At 34.8% G+C, this 22,058-nt stretch overlaps 1 protein-coding gene across 4 annotated transcripts in view; it reads left to right on the top strand.

The window, feature by feature from the left end:
* The window catches only part of ZNF148 (zinc finger protein 148), a 120,237-nt gene that overhangs the window by 31,722 nt on the left and 66,457 nt on the right, over positions 1–22,058 (top strand). For all 4 annotated transcript variants that reach the window (XM_045903025.3, XM_054504237.2, XM_054504238.2 and 1 more), the window contains 2 exons: positions 7,059–7,194; positions 17,549–17,897. In XM_045903025.3, coding sequence (XP_045758981.1) covers positions 17,565–17,897 — 333 coding nt within the window. In that variant the 5' untranslated portion in view covers positions 7,059–7,194; positions 17,549–17,564. The remainder of the gene's footprint in view (positions 1–7,058; positions 7,195–17,548; positions 17,898–22,058) is intronic.

Genomic DNA, 22,058 nt, shown 5'->3' with positions numbered 1-22,058 from the left:
TATATTAATGTAGTTAGACTTTTGAGCTGAGGGAAATGTTACTTTGGGGTTTCATCAGGAAATCATACTCTGAATAATGTAGAGTAGCAACATAAGATTTTAATGAAACACATTTTGTGTTTATTTTCTTGTTTTTAATTTTTTTAAAGATTTTATTTATTTTAAAGAAAGAGCATGCACAAGAGGGGGGAGGGGCAAAGGGGGAGGGAGCGAGAGAGAGAGAATCTCAAGCAGACTCCCCGATGAGTGCAGAGCCCAACGAAAGGCTCAATCGCACGACCCCGAGATCATGACCTGAGTCAAAATCAAGAGTCAGACGCTTAACTGATTGAGCCACCAACCCACCCCTACTTTCTTTAAGTTATTTAAGATGATTCTGGGTTATTGCCGAGATTTTAAAGAAGGTAATTCTGGGTTATTGCCCAGATTTTAAAGAAATCTTAATCCTCAACTAGAAATTAAATTAGAAAAAGTCCAGTTAGTGTCTCCTCATTTCCTTGGGATATCATTTACTACTAATTTTATTTAATCTAACAGTATCTACCATGGAGAGAATATTGTTAGATTTGGCATATTTGGATATCACCATATTACTTGACTTTAAGAACATGTCTAATCCTGGTTCTTTTGGGGGATAACCTGTATTTTTGTACTTTTATAAGATAGAGGGGAGGAATTGGGAGCTTGGAAATTGCGCCAAGTAATCTGATAGGATGGACATTTGCCTGACATATTTTATAGAGGTAATCCAACACTGTTTTACTCAGTCTTTAATTTTTACCTGTGATAGATGCCCATGCACTTGTGTATGAACTGCACTGATGCACTGACCACAACAGTTGGATAGTACTTTGTATCTGTTGGATGATCTCTTTTCCTTTTATGCCTACTAACAGATAAGCATGAATTATACTTATCCATATATATATATATATATGGTGTTGCTCTATAGAGATAATGAATATCTACATTGAAAGAGTTAATGTTACTAGTTTTATAGGATGTAGATCTTTTCTCACTTAACTAGATTACTTGCATGTCTCTTTTAGGCCCCAGTTCCCTTATTTTGGGAAGATAGATGATTCCTTTCTTTTTGGCTTATGTTAGTACATATGTTAGGTCTATGCTTTTATCCTTCAAACAAGTGAAAGAAAGTTAAATATTTAACAGTTTTCAGGGTATTTACATATCTGTTAATGGCACATATTCTGATGTCAGTTGTTAATGATCATAAAAATTCTAAAGTTTTTCATAAATTTTGTTTTGAGAATTCCTTAAAAATGAGGATGTGAAAATAATATAGTGGCCATATTTTAAGATTTCCTTCTTTTTCCATATTTTTTGGTAATTGTCATGTTCAGCATTTATCATTCCTTATCCAGGTTTATTGCAAGAGGATACACACTTAGGCAGTAGAGAATGTTAAAAGGTTTAAAAAAAAAGGCTCTCCCCTTTCCTATTCATGGTTAACATTTGTGCGTATGTGTGTATCCTGTCAGGCATTTTCTATATATATGCAGACATATGTATACCTGTATTTACATATTCTTTACACAAATGAGATCACACCATACATATTACTTAGCAACATGTCTTTTTTGTTGTTAACTTCTATATTTTTGCATATCATTCCTTCTCATTTCATTCTGTGTAGTATTCCAGTATTTGGATATACCATAATTATATTAACTACTAACTTATTTATGGATATTTAGGTTTTTAGTTTTTTTTGCTATAATAAGTGGTAATATGGTGAAAAATCTTGGGCATGTCTTTGCATATATTTTTAAATATATCTGCAGTATAAGGGGCACCTGGGTGGGTCAGTCAGTTAAGCATCTGACTGTAGATTCTGGCTCAGGTCATGATCTCAGGGTCATGAGATCGAACCCTACATCGGCTCCACATGTAAAGTCTGCTTAAGATTCTCCCTCTCACTCTGCCCTTCCCTCCCAATTCCTGTGCGTGCATGAAAACAAAACAAAATAAAATAAATCTGCAGGATAAATTCGTAAGGGAAAAATTGTTGGGCCTAGGAGTGTGTACATTTAATAATTAGGTAGATATATTGCCTAACTAAAACATTATCCCAGTATCGGTAGTCTAGGAAAATGGGAATCTCTGTCTCTGTGACAACACGAGCTAATGTCAAACTTCTTAATATTTTTCAGCATTTTGTTGTTTAGTATTGCTTTCCAAAATTTCATTATGAGTGAGCTTGAGCATTTTCCCACTATTATTGGCCATATGTATATTTTCAGTGATCTCTTTGGTCATGTGCTGAGCCCCTAGCCATTTGTTAGGCAGATTATTCTCACTGATTTTTTTTTCCTTATCCTTTGATTTTGTTTTTGCCTTTATAGAAGTTTTAATTTTTATGATTGAATTTAGTGATCTTTTCCTTTATGGCTGGGGATGGGGGGGGTTTCTGTGTAAAGTTTAAAAGCTCTTCGACATTGGTTATAGGACTCTTTTCTCTCTGTTGTCACATCTTGAATTATATGAATCCCTGGTTTGTCATAGTTTGACATTATTATTTTCTTTCTTAGTAACCCATAAAATAGCCATGTATCTTAAGATTGGTCGTTTTAGATTCAGTGAACTATGGTACTTGAAAAAGAGTTATACAGGTTTTCTATTACTTTTTATGGTTTAAATTGCTTAAAATCTTGATGTATGTTGAATATATTTGGTATAAACAGTAGATGTAGAGCTCTAGCTTTACGTTTTTTTCTGGCTGGCTAACTGGTTGTCCCCATTCCAATTATTGAATGTTGCATTTCTTTTCTACCTATTTGAAATGCCACATTTATCATATACGGAATTTCCATGTTTTTGAAGGGCATGTGTCTGAAATAATTTCTGTTCAGTTCATCTGCTTGCCTCTTTGTATACTGATAGTATTAAGAGAATTCAGTAAAGGAACTGGTTATAAAATTAATATACACAAATAATTTTTTTATACAAACAATAGGCATTAGGACTAATATTATGGAAGAAAAAGTATACATTCAGAATAACTAAAAATATAAAATGCCTGGGGACAGGCTACTTGAAGAAAATTTTGAAACTCTACTGAGGGATAAGAAAAAAAATTTGAATCAGTTCAGATTTTTGGTAGGAAGTCATAATACAAAGCCGTCATTTCTTTTTTTTTTTTAAGATTTTATTTATTTATGTGACAGAGAGAGACACAGCGAGAGAGGGAACACAAGCAGGGGGAGTGGGAAGAGGGAGAAGCAGGCTTCCCACCAAGCAGGAGGGAGCCCGATGTGGGGCTTGATCCCAGGACCCTGGGATCATGACCTGAGCCGAAGGCAGACGCCTAACAACTGAGCCACCCAGGCGCCCCCAGCCATCATTTCACTATAAAAATAAAATTGATTTTTGTTTATTGATTTAATATTTTATGATCTTGCTGAACTTATTTCTTGTGACCTTGCTGAACTCACTTATTAGTTTTCTTCCAGTTTGTTGAGACTTTTTATTGTGAATAGGTGTTGAATTTTTTCAGATGCTTTTTTTTCTATGTCTCTTGAGACAACCATGTGGTTTTTGTCCTGTATTCTCATAATATAGTGTATTACCTTATTTGATTTTCAGATGTTAAACCACCTTTGCATCCATGGGATGTATCCTACTTAATCATGGTGTATAGACCTTTTTAAATGTTGCTAGATTCAGTTTGCTAATATTTTGTAAGGATTTTTATATCTAATTTTATAATTGTAGACATTGCTGAGTAGTTTCATGTGATGTCTTTGACTTTGGTATCAGAGAAACTCTGGCTTCATGGATTGAATTGCAGAATGTACCGTCTTCCTCTGTTTTGTGAAGGAGTTTGTGAAGGATTGGTATTCTTTGAATTTTTGATGGAATTCATCAGTGAAGCCATTTAGGCCTGTTCTTTTCTTTGTGGGAAATTAAAAAATACTAATTCAGTTTGTTTATTTGTTATATTCAGATTTTTCTATTTCCTCTTTAGTCAGTTTTGATAATACATGTCTTTTTAGGAATTTGTCCATTTTATAAAAGTTGTGTAATTTGTTGGCATAAATTTGTTAGGATGTTTCTTCCTTTATAATTCTTAAATTTTTTTTAAGGTGTAATTAACATATAACTTGTATTAGTTTCAGTTGTAGAACTCTTAATTTTTGTGGGGTCAGTGTTACCATCCCCTTTTTCATACCTATTTTTTTGTAATTTGTCTTTTTTCTCTTTGTTCTTAGTTTGCCTAAAAGTTTGTCAGTTTTAAAAGAACCAGGTTTTTCTCTAATTTTCTGTTTTGTAGTTCGTTAATTTCTGCTCTGATCTTTATTATTCCCTTTTGTCTGCTTACTTTAGGGTTTAGTTTGTTCTTTTTCTGTTTTATTAAGTGGAGGCCTACGTTATTGATTTGAGAATTTTTTCCCCAAATATATAAAGTTATAAACTTCTTTCTAAGTACTTTTTTAGCTACATTTATGTTTTTTATTTTTTATTTATTTTTTTAAAGATTTTATTTATTTATTTGGCAGAGAGAGAGACAGCAAGAGAGGGAACACAAGCAGGAGGAGTGGGGGAGGGAGAAGCAGGCTTCCCGCTGAGCAGGGAGCCCGATGCGGGCTTGATCCCAGGACCCTGGGATCATGACCTGAGCCAAAGGCAGACGTTTAAAGACTGAGCCACTGAAGCCGCCTTCATTCTTACGTTTTTTAAAGATGTTGAGAGAAGAAATGAGAAAAATATATAGAGTCCTTTAGTTTAACTCCCATATTTTCTATTTCTGGTGCTCTTCTTTTTTTCCTGTGTATTTGAATCTGTTGTCTTTTCCTGAAAGCTTGATGGATTTCCTTTAGTATTTCTTGTTAGGCAGGTTTGCTAGCAAAAACGTCTCTAAGCCTTTTTTGTCGGAGACTCTTTATTATGCCTTTATTATTGGAGGATAATTCTTTTGTCTTCTTGGTTGACAGCTTTTTTCTTTCAGCACTTTGTCATTCCACTGTCTTCTGGCCTCTGTTATTTCTGACTGAAAGTCAGCTGTTAATCATGTTGGGTCCCTGCACATGCTGAGTGATTTTTCTCTTTGTGCTTGCATTATTTTCTCTTTGTGTTTGCTTTCACCAGTTTGACTATGATGTGTCTAAGTGTGGGCCTTTTTGTATTTATCCTACTTGAGATTCATTGAGTTCCTAAGGCCTGTAGATTTGATTCCTTTTTACTAAAATATGGGAAGTTTTGGCTGGTATTTTATTAAAAAAATTTTTTTCCCTGTCCTTTCTGTCCTCTCCTTCTGGGACTCCAGAAGTGTTAATAAATTGGTCTCCAAAGCTCTGTTCAATATTCTTCAACTTATTTTCTCTCTCTTTTTAAGATTTTACTTATTTGACAGAGAGACAGCAAGAGAGAGGGAACACACGCAGGGGGAGTGGGAGAGGGAGAACCAGGCTTGCCGCTGAGCAGGGAGCCCAATGTGGGGCTCGATCCCAGGACCCTGGGATCATGACCCGAGCTGAAGGCACATGCTTAACGACTGAGCCACCCAGGCACCCCTCTCTATTCTTTAGATTGGATAATTTCAGTAGATAGTCTTCAAGGTCATTGATTTTCTGCCATTTTGAATCTGTCATTGAGCCCTGCTAGTAAATATTTTGTTTTAGTTACTGTTCAACTTCAGAGTTTCCAATGTGGTTCTTTTATGTAATTTCTGTACATTTATTGAGAATCTGTTATTTGTTGATTATTTTCATAATTAAAAAAATTTAAAATATGTGTTCTTTTCACATATCTGAAGTAGATGTTTTGAAATCTTGTTTGCTTAAACCAACATCTGGGCATACTCTGGAAACTGTAGTGACTGCTATTTTCTGTTAATATTTAGATCACATTTTTCATTTTTTTGTAATCTTGTAATTTATTGTTGCAAACTAGGCCTTTATTTGGGAGAGGGGGAGAGTAAGAGAGAGCATAGGTGGGGAGAGGAGCAGAGGGACAGGGACAAGCAGACTCTGCTCTAAGCATGGAGCCCAACATGGGGCTTGATACCATGACCCTGAGATCATGTCCTGAGCTGAAAGCAAGAGTCAGATGCTTAACCCACTGAGCCACCCAGGTGCCCTAGGGATCTAATATTTTTAATGACTTATGGTAGGAAATTCCATAAACTCTTGAGTTTGTTAACTAATGCTCAGAAATACTGTTAGATTTGTTGTGTATAGCTTATGTTCTTCATTTTTATTTTTGTTATTTGGATATGGTATATCATCTTCCTGTGATTCATGGTTGATTATACTCATTGTCAGCTTTTCCTGTCAAAGGTGACCTGACTGATTGAGATTCTATATCTAAGTATTTAATGGGATTTTTACAACTGAAATTGTTTTTATTGTAAATAAATACATATTCTGTACATGACTAGTTCTGTTTGTTATTTGTAAGGCCTGGTATTGTGTTTGCTTCCCTCTTCACTTCATAGACTTTGCAAAGCAGATATGAATAGTACTATTAAGTGGTTTCTTAATCTTTGCTTTCTCTTTTCTAGCTTTTTAGGTCTGTAACCCTCTGAATTTCCCTCAGCATCACATATCTCTAAAGCTGTAGACTCCAGATTTAGTCAAATTATTCTTTAAAAAAATTTTTTTAAAAGATTAATTTAGAGAGAGAGCAAGAGAGCATGGGTGTGTGCATGAGTGGGGGGAGGGGCAGAGGGCGAGAGAAGCAGATTCCTCGCTGACTGTGGAGCCTGATGCAGGGCTCGATCCCAGGACCCCGAGATCATGACCTGAGCTGAAATCAAGAGTTGGCCACTTATCTGACTGAGCGACCCAGGTGCCCCTAGGCAAATTATTTTTTATAAGGCCAGGGTTATTTCACAGTTACTACTTACCACTATTTTATCTTCCTGGTTTCAGACTTAAAAGCAAGTCATTGTACTGGTCATTCAGGCATAGCTTCCTATTTGCAAAGAATGATCACTTGATTATTCATACCAGTTTCCATGTTGTATTTGTACAGTATTTTTTCCCTTCATAAGTAATGTTTTTGTTGTGTGTTTTTCTTTTCTTTTTTTTTTTTTGTAGGACTTGGATGGCATAAGTGATTAAAGTGGTGTTGAGGGTCTCTGAAGCTTACGAAAGGTAGAAACTCAACCATGATTTCTTTTTCAACTCTACAGCATTCCCTTCCTTGAAGTCTTCATTTTTACCTTAGTCTCAGGTAACGTCAACACTTGTTTTTCATAATCATGAATAAATTAATATTTTCAAATATGAAACCATTTTTGGGTGATAGAATTTCATGTTGATTTTTGTATTATAGTTTGTTTTGATGTTTGTATCTGTTAGAAACTTAGGATTTTAATCTTTTTTCTTGAGAAAACAGTGTTAAGAGAAAACTGAGGAGTAATAATATTTTATATTTTAAGTTTAGCACAGAAAAATATGGGTAGCTTATTATGTAATCTTAAGTGAAATTTAAGTGGGAAGATGTTTTTCTCTTTTAACCCTTTTTTCAGCAGGGTATTGTATTTTTTACCCACTTATCATTAACACATACAAACCCATGTTACATTTTTCAGAATTTCTATGGAAACTGTTTTCATACGTGGGAAAACTAGTTAAACCTGTTAATCAAATTTAATGGTGTTTGGCATATAATTTATAAAATATGAAAAAAACATACTAGTTACTGTACTTTGTATGTACTGTATGTTTGCCTAATCATTTATATTAGAGATATTCGTTAAAATATAGACGTGGCCATGGTGGCAGAGGCTTTAAAGGTAGAAATACATTATTTGAAAAGTCCATGTAAACAGTCTTGAGATTTTATAGAGGCTCTAGAATCATCATATCCTGGACATCTTTGTCTTGCTCTGCTGTTCTTAACAGGTGGCTTCTCCCTTGTGGTCCCAGTAGGTTACCATTATGTCTGTCAACAGGAAGAAGGAAGGACATTTTCCTTCCCTTTAAGAGGAGTTATGTATATCATTTCTACTTATATTCCAGTGGTTATAACATTGTCACATGACCACAATCAGCTGTAAAGGAGGCTGGGAAATGAGTCTTACCTAGGTAGCCATGTGTCTCACTTAATATTTTATTATTAGGCAAGAAGGAGAGAACCGATTGGTGGGGGGAGAAGGGGGAATTTGTTGTTTGTTATATTAGGGTTTGTGTCAGATTTACTTTCCATTAACTAGTTTGGATTAGCATTAAAATACAATTTTTATTATCCAAGACATTAACTCTTGGCCTGGGACATACTTTGGAAATTGTGCTTATTTGCATTCTGAGACAGTTCAAGTTTTGTGACTAGTCATCTTGTTTTTTTTTTTTTTTTTTTTTTTGACTAAACACTGCTGGTCTTGATAAGATAGAATAAGGTATTAGAAGTTAGAATTGACTTGAGATAATTCCTCATTTTGTTTCACTGCCATTAGGGTGAAATGATTTGTCTATTATTATTATTTTTTTAAATTTTGTTTATTTATTTGACAGAGACACAGCAAGAGAGGGAACATAAGCAGAGGGAGTGGGAGAGGGAGAAGCAGGCTTCCCACTGAGCAGGGAGCCCGACTGGGGGCTCGATCCCAGGACTCTGGGATCATGACCTGAGCTGAAGGCAGACCCTTAACAACTGAGCCACCCGGGCGTCCCTGTCTATTATTTTAGACTCTAAAACAATTGGGTGGGGGCCTTGGATGGGAGGATCTTTCCAGATACACATAGAGCTAAAAGATCTGTAACTAGCTCCTTCTAATTCTAAAGAGTCTGTTATTCTAAATGTTTAGATAAGATCAGAACAACTTAATCTCAGGGACATTATACACTTCAAATAGTTCTTTTTAGATGGAAAGTATGTCATCATACATTGTATTTTATGGTTCTTGTCCTGTTGTAAATACTGTATTTTGAAACAAGTATCAAATATTATATATTCTATTATAGAATTTATTAAAGGGTTAGAAACTAGTTGTCAGTTTTCCACCATATTTTATGTCAACATATTTTAACCTTGGTACCCTTTTTAAGAGACTTGAATAACAGTTTTGATAAATTTATGTACTTGTATACAGCATTTATAGTAGTCCTGTTGACTTAAGTTTTATTACTGAATAGTGTAAGACATTATAGGTGTTTTTGGTATTGAAGGTGAAATTACATCCTTAGTTCTGTACTGAACAAATAGGGTTTGTATTATTAAAGTGAGAGCATTTATCTAAGTTTAAAAAATGTTGATATTAATAGTTAGCAGTTCTCTGTTCTGAAACAAGTTTTGGTTACTCTGTAGTACATATTAAAAATAACTTAGGTGTTTAATGTTCATAGTGTATAGGGAAGTTTGTTTTAAGAAGTGTTTTTGATACTCCTTTTATTATACAAGACTGTAGAAAATTCATAGTTTCCTCACAGAATAAGTATTTTTAACATTAATGTTTGAATTGTTGATATTGGCATAAGATGTGATGTATGAAACAACTAGATCCAGCAGAATGTAGGGTTCTGTTTTGTTTGGATCTTTTTTTTTTTTTATCCCCCTCCCCCTTTTTCAATATAAATTACAGCTGTTTCTTAAACAGTATGAGTTGCCAAAAATTTGATGTTTTAATATTTATAGATACCACTATTTTCTTGTTGTCCCATTGTTTTGGAAGACTTTGGTGTTGAGTATTTGGAATACAGAATATGCTTAGATTCTGCTTTATTTGAGGGGGATGCAGGCATATAGAGATGCCTGTTAATTTTGACTTAATATTTACAAATTTTCTGTGGTTAAAAAAGGGTCAGATGTTTTTCTTGTTATATTGTATAAAATGATGGATCTTAGCCTATACTTTCTCTTATTTAATGTCTTTAACTGTTGCTAGCAATGATCAGAAAGACCATTTTGTCCAGTTGCCATCATTATAAATGATGCTCCTATTGGAATGTTTTGAATTAGTAGTAATTTAAAAATCATCAAGGAGCGTAGTTTACAAGATATACTTTATAGGTGCAAAATGGTAGTTATACAAAGGTATATCTGAAGGGGTTTCTGAATGTGGAATATGTCTAGACAAGAAGTAGACTTTGTTTTTAAATTAGCGATGAAGCATTGTTTGCATAGATAAAACTATTCTTTTGAAGGATGAAAGAGAATAGGAAACTTCTTAAGAATTACCAGTGGCAAATTAATTCCATATTGATCATGGTTTGCTTTGTCTAACCAGTTGATCTTGAGGCTGACTGATATTTGTGTTTCCAATGCTGATATTTTTTAAGGTGTAATTTCTTACTCGTACATGGGTTAGAAATGTTAATATCCGAATTAATATAACTGGCATCCTCCAGACAACAAGGAGTTTGCTGAAAATGCTTTGGGTCAGAAGTAATTTGTAAAACCTAGCTTTTCTGTTTCAGAATAGGTTCCTTTGAGTACTTTTCTTCTACATTCAGGTGAGGTTTATAGGTTGAATGGATTCTGGTACAAGGCAGGGTATTGTTGATTTGGGAGAATATTTTGAGTTGGAAATTATTCTTTTTATAGAAAAGAATGATGTTTAATTCTTAAGCTTGCCCACTATAATCTGTTTTGACTCATAATGTTGGAACCTCTACATTGTTCAATAAAAGTTGGTGGAAAATAATATACAACCAAACTAAATAAATAAAACAGAAAAGCAGTATCTTTAAGTGAGAAATATTTCTTTCATGTTTGAATGCAAGATTTAATTAAAGGTGATAAAGTGGCAGATGAATATTTGTGTACGTTCTGAAGGGGAACTAGGTGCTTTCAAAAATTTTGGAGGATTACGGCAGAAGTCTTCCAGATCTGTTTTCACCTTAAAATGTAGAGCCCTCTTTTCTTTGATACAGGTATATCTTTAGAACCACTCCTATATTAGCCACATTTAGGATTATTTTGTTTGATTTCCAAGTGAAAATGGTGAGGTAAAAGAGGAAGGGAGTTTCCTGAAGTAACTTGGTAAAGGTTTGAAGAAAGAATGGAAGGATTAAGACCGTGTATGTAAGCCTATGAAAAAAAGAATAACAGGAGAAATTTACTAAGGTGTGAGTAATGGGTGGAAGTGGGAAAATAGCAAATGTAGGAAGTGTCCATTCCTTCCAAAGGAGAAAAAGGGATTTTGTGTCACAGAGTTCTCCTGTGGTACCATGTGGTGGGAGTAGCCAGCTAAGTAGACTTGGATTGCTTTACCAAGCCAAGCAGTGGTGACAGAGTGGCCTCAGAGTAGGTGAGTGAGAAGAGGAGGAGTTCTGTGAGTTCTTAATGTGTTCAGATCCTTTTTCAAGATGGGAAGGTTTAGTATAGTGAGGCAAAAAGTGCACTAAACCAGCTAAGCCCATTTTGAAATCCCTCCTAGTGTACCTCATAGCTATGACTTGGGGTAAACCCCAGTTTCTTTATCTGTTAAATGGGGATATACTGTTATTGTCTTGAGTGTTACTATATGTGTTAAGTGATGTAACATATATAAATGTACCCAGCAGTGTCTTACAGCTAGTAGGTCCTCAACACATATTAGTTGTTCTTCCTCTCCAGGTTATGATAATCTCTGAACTTTATAATATAGACCCAAACCTATTAATAAATTTGGAAAGATATTTTCCTTATTAATTGCATAGAACTCCCTTAAAAAAATCAGTGGGCACTTTAAGTGCCTTGTAGAGTTGATTAAAAATGAGTAGTAGTGGCCAGCTTGTCCATATGTTATGCTTCTGTCAACTTTGTCTTCTGAAAGCAAGCCCAAACAGTCCCCTCAGTTTAGAAATAATTAACACAAATGCTTGTATTAAAAGCGCATGTGTTTAATTCCTTATTGAAAACCCTGACTCAAAGCTTATTTACTCCATTTCATCTTATAAATCTATAAAGCTTACTTTTTAATTGCTTGCACACATTTGATTAGAAGCATTAAATTAGAAGGTGATGACAAGGAGAGTCAGCTGTCCCTTCTGGAAGACAGGAGAAAGTGATGGCTAATAATTTATGTTCTCTTTGAGTAGAGCATTGCCATTAGGCTTAAATGACTAGGGGTTACCTAACTGGCCACAATTTGAATTACTTTTACACAGCTGAACCAAACATTTTTCAGTAGGAAAGGCTGGTAAGAAGTGTGTGGGAATCATTGAATGGAGCAGGAAACTGTATTGTGGCCCCCTAAATATCCCTGTTGCTGTACCTGTCAGCTTTTTTGACAGAGAGATGGAGATGAGGGAAGAATAAAGCTTGGAAAGGGGGAAAAGAATGCAGTTTGAAGTAATCTGCTAAAGGGAGATTTAGGAGAAATTGCCCCGAGGTGGGCTGGCTTCTTCCTTCTTTTCACTCTTTTGCTATGTTCTAGTTTTTAATGATTTGTGTTCTGGGTAACTCTAAATTTCAGAAGAAAGAGAGCTATCCCTTTAGCTGAATTAGCCCTAGGACATCATTGTCCATCTTGTCTCAGCTTTTTTTTTTTTTAAAGATTTTATTTATTTGAGAGAGAGAGAATGAGAGACAGAGAGCATGAGAGGCAGGAGGGTCAGAGGGAGAAGCAGACTCCCTGCCGAGCAGGGAGTCCGATGCAGGACTTGATCCAGGGACTCCAGGATCATGATCTGAGCCGAAGGCAGTCGCTTAACCAACTGAGCCACCCAGGTGCCCATCTTGTCTCAGCTCTTAACAGCTGTGATGTTTTAAACTCTGTCAGCTGCCCAGGGTCCCTTACAAAAGAATGTGTTGTCATAAGGAACTCAGGGTGACTGGTTGCTTATTACTCCACCTAGCCCTTCTTTTTCCCCAGTTGGACAGAGGCTACTGGGAACACAAATTAATTGTTTATTTCTTTTTTTCTTCTAAAGCAGGCTCTCGTGTAAGTGACATGATTTAAAGGAACTATTATTTCTTTCTTCCTCTCTGCTGTGTAATATCCCTAACACCTGAATTTCCATTAATTGTATAGATGTTTGGGTCAAAAAGCATTAGTTGGCTTTTTGACGTTAACAGGAAGAGACATTTAACTATTTGCATTTTACTTTATTTTTTTAAAGATTTTATTTATTTGACAGAGCACAAGCAGAGGGAGAGGGAGAAGCAGGCTCCCTGCTGAGCAAGGAGCCCATTGTGAGACTTGATCCCAGGACCTTGGGATCATGACCTGGGCCAAAGGCCGCCGCTTAACTGACTGAGTCACCCAGGCTTCCCTAACTATTCACATTTTAACATGGATTGATTATATCAGTTTCCTTTCTTTACTCCTGGCTGATCCTCCTTGGAAATAACTGAAACTAGAGAAGGGAAGTAGCCTATGTTAACTCTTGAGCATAGGACCTTTTGTTGTATTCGGGCTGTTGAATGTGCTGTGAAACACACGGGAGCTTTGACTGAGACCATGCAGGAGTTAGAAGGGGGAAAGTTAAAGATGATAAGTGCATGTTAAGAGAGTTTCAAGGACAATAAAAAATGGTCTTTCCTTATCATTTTTCGTGTAGCTTTGTCCTTTTTCCTTTTACTATATAGGCTTGGTGAAATTAATTTTATTGTTTGAGAACCTTATCTAATTTCTTGTCCAGCTTACTCTGCCCAGTTACTTGTTGAGATGTATGATACAAGTATGGCTCACTTTATTTGTCTGTGTATCTTCCTCTTGATTTTTTTCATGTAATGTATCTCTGAGAACTTCTCACCTGGCACGTACAGCGGCCTCATTCCTTTTAATGACTGTGTGTATTCCATTGTATGGTTGAATCATAATTAATTGAACAAGTCTTCTATCAGTGGATGCTTAGGTTGTTTCCAGTCTTTTCCCACTAAAGGGTTGTACCAGACATCCTTGTACGTACATCTTTGGTTAATTTTAATGAATTACTTTATAGGATTGTGTATATTCTTAGCAGTGAGGTTGCTGGGTCAAGGGTGCATGCAGTTTTCATTTTGATATTTCCAAGGCTTGCTTTAAACCCTTGTCAGAGCGGTGTTCACAGATACTGAAATCTGTATCTTGGTATTTTCTGGTATTTCAGGGAAGTTGTCTCAAAACAATTTCTCGGCTAGCCAATAACTCAAAATGTATGGATTAATTTGGGGTCATAGGAATAAAACCATACCTAAAAAAAAGGAAGAGAGATTCCTTTTTCTGTGTCTATGGCCTGTTTTCAAGCAAATTTTCAAAGAGGTCATATTTGTCTTACATTTAGTCTTTCCACTTCCTTTTCCATTTACTCCGTATGTATTGAGGTGTGTTAACTTCCTGTTCCAAGTCCCTCACCCTGGCACTTAATGTAAGCCTACCTTTTCTCCAAAATAGTCTCTATCCCTAGAATATTTTGACTTCCTCAGTACTTACTGTTTTAGCCTCACGTTAGGGATAAGGTTAGTAAAAATTATATTTTAATGTTTGTTTTCATATGTACATTTTATGTTAACAGTATTTTAGAGGTATAGTTTTAAATTGTATGCATATATTAGGATATACTATTTTAAGAAAAGGATGAGATGCATGATCAAAAACAGTGGAGTTGGAGTTGGGGACCATTGCTTTAGGGAAATGTAGACCCTGTGTTGGGTTAACAAGTCAGCTTCAACTTTGGCTACTTTTTCTTTAAGTTTTGTCCTAGGTCAGTTTCTTTAAGTTGCCCTTTTAATGACTTCTACATCTCCCATATTCTTTAAAAGCTCCCCAGTTTTTTGTGTTTTATTTTTAATAACGATATAACAGCAGCTGTAGCAGCAATGAAAAATTGCAATAAAGGATGGCTTTGTGTAGACATAATTCCCTTTTAAATTAGGGGCTTTCCACATTCTTTAAGAAAACAGTAAATAGAAGAATATAATTGATTTGGTATGAACCTCCAAAGAAATGGCCAGAATAAGCAAATTTTAGCCCTGTAAGACTTAGGTCTCACTTACTTGTGGGATAGTTGATTTTCTAAGAAATGTGATAAATAGAATATTAGAAGAGAACAGTTATTTGGCAATTTATTTAGAATCTTTGTCCTGTAGATTTTTTAAAAAGATTTTATTTATTTGTGAGAGAGAGAGAGCAAGCATGAGCGGGGGAAGGGGGCGAAGCAGACTCTCCACTGAGCAGAGAGCCTGATGTGGGTGGGGCTTGATCCAAGTTTGCTACTAAAGATTTTGAAAAGTAAAATCCGATTCTGGGTCCTTTGTTTTATGTGTTCTACACTGATAATACCTGGTACCAGGGAAGATAAGATTAGCAAGTATGAATTATATTTTTTGTGTTTTTTAACTTTGCTGTTTGTGTTTTTTTGAACTGTTCATTTAAGTACAAGTTTCTCAGTAAATGATAACCTTAGTAAATGAAAGAGTATTTAAATTTCGGTAGTGTGTTTGTTTGAATGTAACTGATCATTTATTTTACCTACTTGATTGATTTGGGAAGAGGTAACCAAACTGAAACATAGTTAATGCATTTACTACTTGTGGACCCTTCCCTTTGGGTAGGTTATGTATGTTAATTTTACACAGTCTTGAAATCTATTTTGAAAAACTTTGTACAAGTGCTTCCACCCTCTTTGAGATGAAATTTCTTTGATTTCATGATTGTTATGTTAGTTCCTAGAGTAACACAGTGGAATTTGAATTTATAACAAAGTTAGAAGGGCAGATTTAATATTGCCTGTCTTTTTAAACAATGGAGTAAATAAGGTAATGTAATTATTTGATAGCATGTAGTTCTTATAACCTATTAAAGTTAATCATGCGCTGTTATTTAAGATTATATTAGTAATGGAAGTTTCACTTTTATTTCATTTTAACGCATTTAAAAACGTAAAAAATAAAATTTTATTATAGTAAGTTTTCAAATTAGAGATAAATATAAATATGGAGAAATGTAATTTAACCACCCAGTGGTAATGTTAATATTGTTAGCATTTTAGAAATCTGTACATTCAGACACACATTTCCTTTAATATATTGGGATATTCCCCCACATTTTCAGGTATTTTTCAAGAATATTTTTATTACTGCATACATTCTTTTTTGAGCTTCCAACAAACTTACTGAAGTATAATAACTGACAGAAACATGCACATATTGCAGATAAACAACTTGAAAACTTTACAAAGTGAGTACACCTGCGCAGTCAGCATTCAACTCAAGAAAAAATACTGCCAGCACCCGGACACCTCCCATTTCATACCTGTTATAAGCAGCAACCCCCACAGGGTAGCCACTATTCTATTTTATTTTTAAGAAAAACTGTGAGATATAATTTACATATAATAAAATTCACCCATTTTCAGTGTTCAATTCAGGGATTTTTAGTAAATTTACTGAGTTGTACAGCCATCAGTATAGTTTAAAACATATGTATGAATATATTTTAACCAGCTTTGTTTTATTGAATACATAGTGTATTACCATTTTTTTGTTAATGTAAACTTTACTCTGGTGATTTTTTATATATAACTTTCTATGCATTTTGTTTCATCGGGATAGGTTTCTTAAAGTATAATCACCAGTTCAAAGAATATGTGCATTTTTATGGCTTTTGTTGATACATAGTACCAGATTACATTTGAAAATAATTGAGCTGGGCGCCTGGGTGGCTCAGTTGGTTAAGCAACTGCCTTCGGCTCAGGTCATGATCCTGGAGTCCCTGGATCGAGTCCCTGGATCGAGTCCCTGGATCGAGTCCCGCATCGGGCTCCCTGCTCAGCAGGGAGTCTGCTTCTCCCTCTGACCCTCCCCCCTCTCATGTACTCGCTCTGTCTCATTCTCTCTCTCTCAAATAAATAAATAAAATCTTTAAAAAAAAAAAAAAGAAAAAAAAGAAAATAATTGAGCTAATTTATTTTCCTATTGTTAGTAAATGAGTGTCTTTTTTTTTTTTTTAACCTACCTCAACATTGGATGTATTTTTTTTTTTAAAGAGTCATACCAGTTTGGTGGATGAAATATAGTAGCTCTGTTTTAATGCTCATTTCTTTATTACTGTAAGTGACTATTCATTTTATATATATATATATATTTTTTAGATATTTATTTATTTATTTATTTGACAGAGAGAGAAAGCACAAGTAGGCAGAGAGGCAGGCAGAGGGAGAGGGAGAAGCAGGCTCTCCACTGAGCAGGGAGCCCGATGTGGGGCTCGATCCCAGGACTCTGGGATCACGACCCGAGCCGAAGGCAGCCGCTCAACTGACTGATCCACCCAGGCGCCCCTCATTTTATATATTTTATATATGTAGTGATTTGCCTGATAGTGGTTTGTCAATTTATTTCTTAATGCACCTTTTTTATTTTTAAGACATTTTAATATATTACAAGATACGAATCCTTTGTTACAAATACTTTCCCCCAGTTTGCTTTATGTCATACTCATTTTTCATAATGAAATAGATTAAGATTTTATGCCTTAATGCCAAAAATGAAAATTTGTATTTTACTCTACTAGCCTTTGGAAACTTATCTTGGTAATTTTAAAATTGGAGATGATAATGAATTACATGAATAAAATTTTTCTGTTAAAGTGTGTACCTTTCATAATTGAAATTTTAAAAAGTATCAAGTAGACATATAAAACTAATTCATTATGCTTTGTTGCCAAACTTGGTCTTTCTAGGCAGTTATACTTAAGCATGAACATTGACGACAAACTGGAAGGATTATTTCTTAAATGTGGCGGCATAGACGAAATGCAGTCTTCCAGGGCAATGGTTGTAATGGGTGGAGTGTCTGGCCAGTCTACCGTGTCTGGGGAACTGCAGGAGTCGGTACTTCAAGACCGGAGTATGCCTCACCAGGAGATCCTTGCTGCAGATGAAGTGTTACAAGAAAGTGAAATGAGACAACAGGATATGATATCACATGATGAACTCATGGTCCATGAGGAGACAGTAAAAAATGATGAAGAGCAGATGGAAACACATGAAAGACTTCCTCAAGGACTACAGTATGCACTTAATGTCCCTGTAAGTAATTCCTTTATAAGATTAATATAACTTATAGTTAGAAACATAATTTTGTGTTAAGTAATACTTCAAGTCATTGAGGAAATTTTAGAAATTGTTTAAAGGCTTAAATAGTTCAAATGGGTGTTCTTGAATTGATATGCTGAATGTTGACAGAAATCACATTTGAAAAAGCAAAATTAAGTTTTTGTATTATATACATTTTAGAAACTTATCTTTTCCAGGATAAAATTTATTTCTCTGTCAGGATTACTGTGTATTAAATTTTAAGTGCTTCACTTTTAAAGATTTTGTTTTAACTTCTGGGTTTCCTTGAGGAGTAGAAAGATTGAATCTTGAGCATAACTAGAAAAAGATCAGACACTTTTGAGGGATTTTTCCTTCAAATTCTGTAACTTGGCAATTCCTGGTGCCTGTATTTTTTTCACTATCTTTTTAAAAGGTATATCAGCTCTTTAGTTTTTCCTTTTTATCTTAGATGTCGTGGTTTAATCACCTGAAGTATTATTTTGTGGGCATCCATAACTTTTTTGCCTTCTTGTGTTTTTATTTTTACCTGATGACCAGCAAAATCATAACCATAGTGTAATCTTCTTCTATTCTTTCTGTGATATTAAACCTGGATTTCTTTCAGTATATCTAATATACTGTGCTTTTTCTTTGCTTCAGAACCTTCATATATCCTGGTTATAATATTCCCCTCAGCCATACCCCCTCCCTGTTTTTTATCTAGTTAGTGGTTCATCATTATCATCAGCCTTCCCCTTCTATTTAGTCCAGGTTGAGTTCCTACAATAGGGACTTGTGGTTACTTGTTCAGTGTCTGTCTCTCTCATAGATTATAGGCTCTATGAGAGCATGAATTTTGTCTTATGTTCCATTGTATCCCCGGTATTGGCACATTGTGTGAATGAATGAATAATACTTATAGTTGTGTTCTAATACATGTGCTCACCAACTTTTATCTAGCCCATTGCAATAGCCTTGTCTTTTTTTAGCCTGTTCATGTGATGGATTATATGAATTGATTTTTGAATGGTGAACCACCCTTATATACCTACAATACATCCCACTTGGTTGTGGTGTATAATTCTTACTATGTATCGTTGGATTCAATTTGCTAATAAGTTGTTGAGGACTTTTGTATCTCTGTTCATGATATATATTGGTCTAGTTTTCTTGTAATACCTTCACATCTGATTTTGATATTAGAGTAATCCTGGTCTCGTAGAATGATCTAGGAGTATTCCTCTGCTTCTGACTTCTGGAAGAGACTGTAGAGAATTGGTATAATTTCTTCCATAAATGTATGATAGAATTCACCAGTGAGTACTTATGGTCTGCTACTTTATTTTTTGGAAGGTTATTAATTACTGACTCAATTTCCTTAATAGATGTAGGCCTGTTCAGATTGTTTATTTCTTTTGTGTGAGTTTTTACAGATTGTGTCTTTTAAGGAATTGGTCGCATTTCATCTAGATTATCAAATTTGTGAGCCTAGAGTTGTTCATAATATTCCTTTGTTATCCTTTTAATGTCCATTGTTGTTCAGCAGGTCTCTAGAACTGTTTCATCTTTCAAAACTGAATCTCTATGCCTATTGGACAACAATTCTCTGTTTTTCTCCAGACCCCAGTAGAGGCTTACTGATTTTACTGCTATTTTAAAAGAGTCAACTTTTGATTTTCTCTGTTGATTTCTAGTTTTCAATTTCACTGATTTCTGGTCTAATTTTTATGATTTCTTCTGTTATTTTGGATGAATTTTCTCTTGTTTTCTAGTTTTCTAAGGGGGAAGATTAGATGATTGATTTTAGATCTTTTCTAATATATGCATTCGATGCTATAAATTTCCCTCTAAGCACTGCTTTTACTGGATCCCACAGATTTTGATAAATTATATTTTTATTTTCATTCAATTCAGTATATCTTTTAATTTCTCCTCAGATTTCTTCTTTGATCCACATGTTATTTAGAAGTGTGTTGTTTAATCTCCAAGTGTTTGGGGATCTTGCAGCTATTTTCCTGTTATTAATTTCCAGATTAATTCTGTTGTGGTCTGAGAGCATATATCATATAATTTCTGTTCTTTCAAATTTGTTAAGGTGTGTTTTATGGCTCTGAAAGTGGTCTGTGAGTGCTCCATGTGAGCTTGAGAAGATTGCGTGTTTTCCTCTTGATGAAGTGGTCTATAGATTGCATTAGCCTTTTTAATAGGACTGACTGTCCTGTAAATATAGATTGACTTGTCCAATCTATATTTCATATAGTTTCTATAGTGATCTTTCTGAATGAGTTTTATATTTCTCACTCCCCTACGAAAACTTCTTCAGAGGTTCCTGTTGCTAAACAGCTAAAACACAGCCTAATGCAGAGGCAGAAAGAGCCTACATAATCAAAATCAGATCTCTTCTAACAACCCCTTAGACAGTAGTTCAACAGCTTCCCTCCCCCGTTTATACATGAAGTGTATCATATTACTTTATTTGCCCAGCTCCACTATGATTTTTTCTATTACTTCTGTATATGTTCTATACACTTGTAATATTCTTTGATTGGCAATCTACTTGTTTTTACTTCTCAGCTGAAAAGATTTCTCTTGTTTGATTTTCATTGTGATAACTAACATTTTGCATTTTTTTGCTTACAAGTCTATCAGGTCCCTTTTCCGGATCCTGCCTTCAACCTTTGTGTTCTCAATACCTGGGCTGTAGTAGGCAGTCCAATATTTTTTGAGTGAAAAAAACGTTTGTGTGTGTGTGTGTATATATATATATATTTTTTTTTTTTTTGAGGAAAATGTATGTGTATGTGTAAAGTGAATGCTCTCAGATGCTAAATTTAAAGTTCAGAGTTTAGACAACTGCATAGACTTGTATAACCCACAACCCATCAAGATACAGAATATTTCTGTCATCCTAGAAGGTTTCTATGTGTTTCTTCCTGATCAGTCCCTTTGAGAACTTTATGTAAATAGAATCATATGTAACTCTTGTGTGGGGCTTCTTTTGCTTAGCACAATGTTTTTGGTTTATCCATATTGGTTGAATGTATACATAAGTAGTTCATTCTTTTTTGTTGTTGGTTAATATTCTGTTGTGTTATTGTCCTAAAATCTGTTTATTCATTTCCCCTTTTACGGTCATGTTATCTCTAGTTTTCAACCTTTATGGATAAACCTGCTATGAGCTATGAACATTCTTTTTTTTTTTTTTTTAAGATTTTATTTATTTATTTGAGAAAGAGAGAGAATGAGAGAGAGCACATGAGAGGGGGGAGGGTCAGACGGAGAAGCAGACTCCCTGCCGAGCAGGGAGCCCGATGCGGGACTCGATCCAGGGACTCCAGAATCATGACCTGAGCCGAAGGCAGTTGCTTAACCAACTGAGCCACCCAGGCGCCCAATTCTTGTACAAGTTTTTTTTCATTTCTTTTGGGTACTTCTTTATACAAGTTAAGCCATTTCTCTTGGGTTCTCATTTTATTTGATTGAGCTAGTGTCTATCTTTGCATCAGTATTACACTGTCTTGATTGCTGAATCTTGTATAGTAAATCTTGAAGTCAGGTAATACGGTCTTCCGATTTTGTTATTTTTCTTGCAAGACTGTTGTGACCATTTGAGGTTGTTTGTATTTTCATATAAAATACAGAATCAGCCTTTCAGTTTTTATAAAGAGAACCAGCTGGGATTTTATTGGAATTATATTAGTTCTACATATTGACTTGATAAAAATCAACATCTAAACAATAGTGGCTTCTAATCCATGAACATGATATATTGCTATATTTGTGTAGGTTTTCTATAATTTATCTTAGCCTTGTTCTTTTCAGTGTAGAGTTATTGGAAATATTTTAAGTTTATCCCTAAGTATTTCGTGTTTTGGATGTAATTGTAAATGGTATTTTGAAAAATTTCAATGTTTAATTGTTCATGACTAGTATATAGAAATGTAGTTGATTCTTTTTATATTGACCATGTGTCCTCTGACTGTTATGTATACATAAAAGTTCTAGTAGTTATTTTGTCGATTCCTTAAGTTTATTCACAGTCATATTGTCTGATCATATTGTTCATGCATTTTACATTTTCCTTTCCAGTATATATCTCTCCCTGCCCCCATGCCCCCACCCCCCACGGTATATATCTCTTCTTTTTCTTGT

The sequence above is a fragment of the Mirounga angustirostris genome, unplaced genomic scaffold, assembly GCF_029215605.1.
Source record: "Mirounga angustirostris isolate CCGP_5_RB_7025 unplaced genomic scaffold, mMirAng1.0.hap1 SCAF_1, whole genome shotgun sequence".
In the NCBI taxonomy this organism is placed as follows: domain Eukaryota; kingdom Metazoa; phylum Chordata; class Mammalia; order Carnivora; family Phocidae; genus Mirounga; species Mirounga angustirostris.
This window is presented reverse-complemented; position numbering and strand designations above follow the sequence as displayed.